Here is a 6,262-nt window from a genome sequence, read left to right as displayed (position 1 = left end):
ATTATTATTTATTGAATTTCTATACCGCCCTTCTCCTGAAGGACTCACGGCGGTGAACAGAATAAGATTTATATTATTATATACATATAATAATTTTTTTTTATAAACAGTAAATAATAAATTGAGTCAACTTAGTGTATCTGCTGAGACCTTGGCATAGAATTTAGATGTTTATGCTAGCCCTGATTGTTGAAACAGAAAGGTCTTCAGGGCACGTAAAGTGCGAAGATCTGGGATTATTCGTATTCGTATTATTTTGTATATCTATATGTATTTACATATTCCTTTTATCCTTTAACAAGTTTTATCGTATTTATTTATTGATTGATTCGATTTATATGCCGCCCTTCTCCAGAGACTCAGGGCGGCTTACATTGCGTTAAGCAATACTTTTGTATATACCTGCTTAGTAGGGCTTTCGCCCGCCCCCCCCCAAGCAGTGTTCTTTTTTATACAAAGTCAGCTTATTGCCCCCACAATCTGGGTCCCCATTTTACTTACCTCGGAAGGATGGAAGGCTGAGTCAACCTTCCATTTATAAATATATATATATAATTTTCAATGTAACGTGCTTTCTGTCTCATCTTTATGCATCAATTTTACATCTCGTTTCAAGCCACATATTCCAACTCTTGTAATACACTGTGATTCCTCTCTGTCTTTAAGCTCCATGGTTAATTTATCCATTTCCTCACAATCGAGGACTTTTTTTTTTAATTATCATTGTGTTTGTTGGCATGTTTTTTTGTTTCCAATTCTGGGCAAATAAGATTCTTGCTGCTGTTGTCATATGGAATATAATATATTGAGCCCTTTTGTTTACATTTCCTTTTATATAATACCCAATAAGAACAAATCTGGCTTCATCTCAATTTTTTGTTCTGTGATTTCTTCTAACCATTTTTTAATTTTCATCCAATATTTCTGGGCTTTCCAGCAGGTTCACCATATGCGATAGAATGTCCCTTGTTGGTGGTTACATCGCCAACACTTTGGCGATCTATTGGGATACGTTTTGGCTAACCTTGCCAATGATAAAACATTTTATGAATATTCTCTTTATATGATGCCGACATCGTTAATTTATAATTTTTCTCCCATATTTTTTCCCAATATCCCAAATCTATATTATATCCAAAATTTTTGGCCCAGGATATCATCGTTTCTTTCACAGTTTCCTCCTCCATTTTGAATCTTAAAAGACAATTGTAAGTTTTAGAAATCATTTTTTCCTCTGTCTGAAGTGACATTATTATTAGCAGCGTTATCAGTCCCAGAATGCTTTTTTTTTTTTACTTTAATAAGAAGAAATTTACTGTAAAATTTAAAGTAATGGCATTTAATGTAGAATTTGGGATGCGGTGGGATTTGAACCTAACTGTCATTGTCTTGTATATTCTCTACATTGCTGAATTTTATAGCTTTGGGAAAAAAGAATTCCTGGCATTGATGTTATAATTATAAAGTTTAATCAATATTAAATTTCAGATGGGACTCAATAAAATCTGTTTAAGGGAAAAGCCTCTTTTCTAGGAACCCTGCTTCTTAATAAATATCGACTTAAAGTGCTACAGGGAGGGTGAGGAAATGGTATCTCCTCATACAGGATTATCAACCGACCAAGAAGAAAAAACAAAAAACCCAGCCTGGCCTGGCCTTCTGCTCCTCTCTCTGCCTTTGGGAGGATTTTTCAGAAAATGCTCTTTTACAAGTCTTCCAGTCGGTGGTTAGTTTGGAAGGATAAATATTTTTTTTTAAAAAAAAAGGTAGGGTCTGTTCGTGGGGAATTCAGTTGTTCTTAAAGGGGCCGAAAATTAGCCTACACAGGAAGTCCTCAGCTTGCAGCCATTCGTTTAGTGACCGTTCAAAGCTACAAAGGCACTGAAAAAAAAATAGGACTTATGACCGCGTTTCATACTTAACCACTTTTGCAGCATCCCCATGGGTCAAGTAATCAAAATGCAGACACTTGGCAACTGGTTCATATTTACGACCGATCGTGTGATCCCCCTTTTGCAACCTTCTCACAAACAAAGTCAGTGGGGAAGCCGGATTCACTTAACAACTGGGTTGCTAACTTTATCAACTGTAGCAATTCACTTAACGGCTGCGAGAAAGGTGGTAAAATGGGGCAAACTTCTCACTTAACAAATGTCTCACTTAACCACAGAAATTTTGGCCTCAGTTGTGGTTGTAAGTTGAGGACTATTTGTATTTAACATTTGTCTGGCTTTGTGGTTCTTCTCAGCGCCCGCCAATGTTTGCCTCTCACCATTGGACCTAACACCGGTGTCGATCTGAGAGGAAAATGTTTAAGGATATGGCTTTTTAAAGAAAGCTTTCTATTATATTGCAGATGCTCCTCCCCTCCAACCTAGCATCGGTTGGATGTACCGTATATAACCCTCATCACTTCTAGCATGCTTATTCATTCTTTCTTAAATTTCTTCTTTAGTTTCTTGGTAACATTGCTGAAGACTAATTTAGAATCTTTTTGAACAAGATTCTAAATTAGACAGTTTACATGGAGGACTGTCCCCTCCATGTAAACTGTTTTTGAACAGTTTGCATGGAAGGGACTTGTCCTCAGTCCCTGTTCACTTTCTCTGAAAAGAGACCTAATATATGTTGTGGGGGTAACTTTGCCGGTGAGAATATTTTTTTTAGCAAAGGGAGTGAACTTGAAATTGCAAAAAAATGAGAAATCTCACTTTCCCTGTTCACTTTCTCTGAATTTTGACAAAAGCCGGTACTTCTGTGGATCGATTAAATTTCAACGGCATTTTACTCAAGTCTAAATAAAAACGCCTTTCTGAAATACTGAAAGAAAGGATGTAAGAAAATGATGTGGTGACCTAGGACTCTCAAAAGGGGCTGCATGAAAACGTCCACATTCACAAATGATTTTTGCATGGTCAGGATTCAAAATACAATATAATTGTAATTGCTAATCTGACACCTAAACTAATCAAAGATTCAAAATACCCATGATATATATGATATATAGCGTGTCTGTTAAAAGTAAGGGTAAATGTCATTTTTAGTTGGAATACCTTATTCATGGCCATAGGAAAAGCCATTAATTAATAATTGAACTCTTATTATTTATATCCTTGAAAATAATATGACATTTGACCCTCTTTGTTAGTCATTGTTTTCATACATGAGGGTATGATATATCCTCTCTTTTCAATGCTGAGGTACTGAGAGAAGTACTGGCCCCAGGTCACCCAGCTGGCTTTGTGCCTAAGGCAGGGCTAGAACTCACAGTCTCCCAGTTTCTAGCCTGGTGCCTTCATCACTACACCAAGGTGGTTCTTAGTTGATCATCCGGGCTCAAAATCAGAAAAAGGAGCAGAGTGCCAGTGGTTCTTCTTTGACTTGGTCTGAGTCCCCAGTTCTGGAAGAATCATGATTTCAGAAAGCCAAGAAGTACATTGAGTTGATCTGCACATTAGAAATTTCTCTCCTTTGCTGTGGCAAGAAGCCTCATTTTTTCTCCCTTTCTTTGTAGTGGCAAGAATCTCTTTCCTCTTTCTGTCTTGCCTGTAATGAAACATCGTGTAAAGTAAATTGGTTCTTGATATGTTCCCACTTCTCTGAACTTGTTTTATGTGTCTGTTTCTGATTGAATTAAATGTGCTAAATGTTTAACCATTTATTATTTGATGGTCACATATTCAAATATTAATGTTATTGATGGGTTATTATTTTGGATTTCTGCAATTTATATGCTTGTTTAATATCCTGTAGTGTTATGGTCCTGACAGAATTGGTTCTGTGGGAAGCCTCAGTTTGTAACCCACATTGATCATGCTAAATATAATGGCATCATCAATCATACGACAATGACGTTATATTTAGCATGATCGAGGTGGGTTAAAAACTGAGGCTTCCCACAGAACCACATGTATAACATATATTCACAATTCTTGTGAGAAAATAATTTGGTTGCACTGGGATTTGGGGGGGGGGGAAATTAAATGCCTTTCTACATGTTTTCTTCCTCTAATCTTCCTCTACTGATCTTGATGCAGTCAAGAGCAATGTTACTGAATTTAGATTTAGAGTTCGCTCTAAGATAGATTGTTTATTCAGTGTAAACCAGAGCTCCTACAACTCTTACTTTTTATTCCATGTGGTTGATTCTTCCCACATAAAAAACAGCTCTGCTGAATTTAAGCAAGTCTGAACTTGAGTGGCTGATGATTTAGAAATCTTACTTAGATCTGTCTTTTGTGAAAGCTATAGGATAAAGAGATGTCACTGGTGAGCGCATATTCTTAACTTTCCTCACTTTTAGTTCCAGAGTTAAGATGGCCTCCCAACGGTTGACACGGGAGTCTTTCGATGCAATCATGCAGGTCAAGGCAAAACGATATCTGGACCGAAGTGATCCAATCGATGAGGCGCTTCATCAACTTAGAGGTAGCACTGATTGTACAAATTATTTATTTGCTAAATTTATTTGCCGCCTAACTCCTCATGGGACTACTCTAGAGAGCTTATAATAATAAAAAGGAAGAAAATAAAAGGAGTGGAAACAGAACCGAAGTAAAATAATAGAACCATAAAATAAATAATGAAAAAGGAACACAATGAGAACACATTGATATGATAACCAAAAAAATGGACACTTGTAAAATATAAAGTCTCCAAAAGCAAGGAAGGGAGGACAAAATAGAATTTAAGCCAGAATTATTTCTATTAGGCATTATAACAGGTGGCTATAGCAAAGGGTCAATATACCTAATACTATACATCCTGACAGCAGCAAGAATGGTTTATGCACAGCAATGGAAATGTGAAAACACCCTTTCAGAAAAGGAGATAATAAGGAAATACTAGTATGCGCAGTGATGGATAGATTAACGTTAGAATTAAAAAACAAAGAGTCAGAATATTATGACACATGGAACAGATTTTATCAATGGCTGGAAGCACGAAGTGGGAGTTGAAACACGAAAAAATTAGGCTAAGTAGACCCGGAATGAGATATTACATATGTATTAGAATGAATACGTTGGTCAAAAATAATTGTACAAGACTAGCACTGTGTAAGTAACATATATGTTATTTGTCTTTTATTTTGATTTTCATGGCAGATGAAACACCAGGATGGTCACACTGTTTGATATACTTATATGTAAATAATAAAAATATTTTTTAAAAAAAAAACCAAAAAGATGGAAGAGGTGGAGAGCAGAGCGCAAGAGGGAGGGAGGTGGAGTCTGCCACCAATTTAACAGCCACCTCCAGTATAGAATTCCTTCATCTGGTCTCCAGGCCAACTGGCAGAGTCAGGTCTTTTAGGCTCTTGTGGAAAGATAGGAGGGTGGGGGCAGGTTTTACCTTAGAGCAGGGGTGTCAAATTCAATTTTCATTGAAGGCCGCATCAGGGTTTTGTTTGACCTCGGAGGGCTGGTGTGGGTGTGGCCAGGATGGGCGTGGCCAGCTCGACATCACTCGTGTCGGGGGCACCTGTGGTGGCCTGAGTGCTTGCCAGCAGAAGTGGGCTCCCGAGCTCCGTTTTCGGCTGCCTTGGCCTCCTGCAACCCTCTGCCAGCAAAACCAGAGCTCGGGCGGGGCGCATGCATTTTCGCTGGCAGAAGCACCACAGGCCGGTCCTTGCTGTTTCCAGGGAGGCCCTACGGGCCAGATTCGGCCCCCAGGGCCTTGAGTTTGACACCCTTGCCTTAGAGGTAAGATATTCCAAGGGGTGAGCATTGCAGTAGAGAAGGCTCTTCTTCTGGGTCCTGATAGTTGGAGTTCTTTGACTGATGGGATTGGAAGTAGACCTTTCCAATCTTTATAAATCAACTATTGCCACGTATTTGAGACTTTGAGTAAAAGTGTGATCTTGCTCTCCTCCTGATTGTGCATTTTCATAGGCATCTTATTTATTCAGATTTATATAGCTGTCCATCTTACATGCACAAATACAGAAAGAGAAAAATGTGCGTATGAAAGAAAGAGACTCTGGCCAGTTTACAAACAAAATAAATTCAACAATTTAAGAATTAGAAAGCTGTATTAAAAATAGTACCCTGTTTCCCCCAAAATAAGACATCCCCTGATAATAAGCCCAATTGAGCTTTTGAGTGCATGGCAATAAGGCCAAGAGCTTATTTCAGGGTTCAAAAAAAAAATATAAGACGGTCTTATTTTTGGGGAAACACAGGTAATTACATAATACAGCCATAATCTCATTCACCAAGACAATCAGCACAGCCGCTGCACTGGCTCCACCCACACTCCCATG

At 38.1% G+C, this 6,262-nt stretch overlaps 1 protein-coding gene across 12 annotated transcripts in view; it reads left to right on the top strand.

The window, feature by feature from the left end:
• The window catches only part of SUGP2 (SURP and G-patch domain containing 2), a 51,773-nt gene that overhangs the window by 1,614 nt on the left and 43,897 nt on the right, over positions 1-6,262 (top strand). For all 12 annotated transcript variants that reach the window (XM_034422590.3, XM_087877532.1, XM_034422588.3 and 9 more), the window contains exon 2: positions 4,304-4,428. In XM_034422590.3, coding sequence (XP_034278481.2) covers positions 4,317-4,428 — 112 coding nt within the window. In that variant the 5' untranslated portion in view covers positions 4,304-4,316. The remainder of the gene's footprint in view (positions 1-4,303; positions 4,429-6,262) is intronic.

The sequence above is a fragment of the Pantherophis guttatus genome, chromosome 1 (genome assembly GCF_059756535.1).
Source record: "Pantherophis guttatus breed Tessera chromosome 1, ASM5975653v1, whole genome shotgun sequence".
Lineage (NCBI taxonomy): Eukaryota > Metazoa > Chordata > Lepidosauria > Squamata > Colubridae > Pantherophis > Pantherophis guttatus.
The sequence above is the reverse complement of the archived record's forward strand: the minus strand, read 5'-3'. Positions and strand labels throughout refer to the sequence as shown.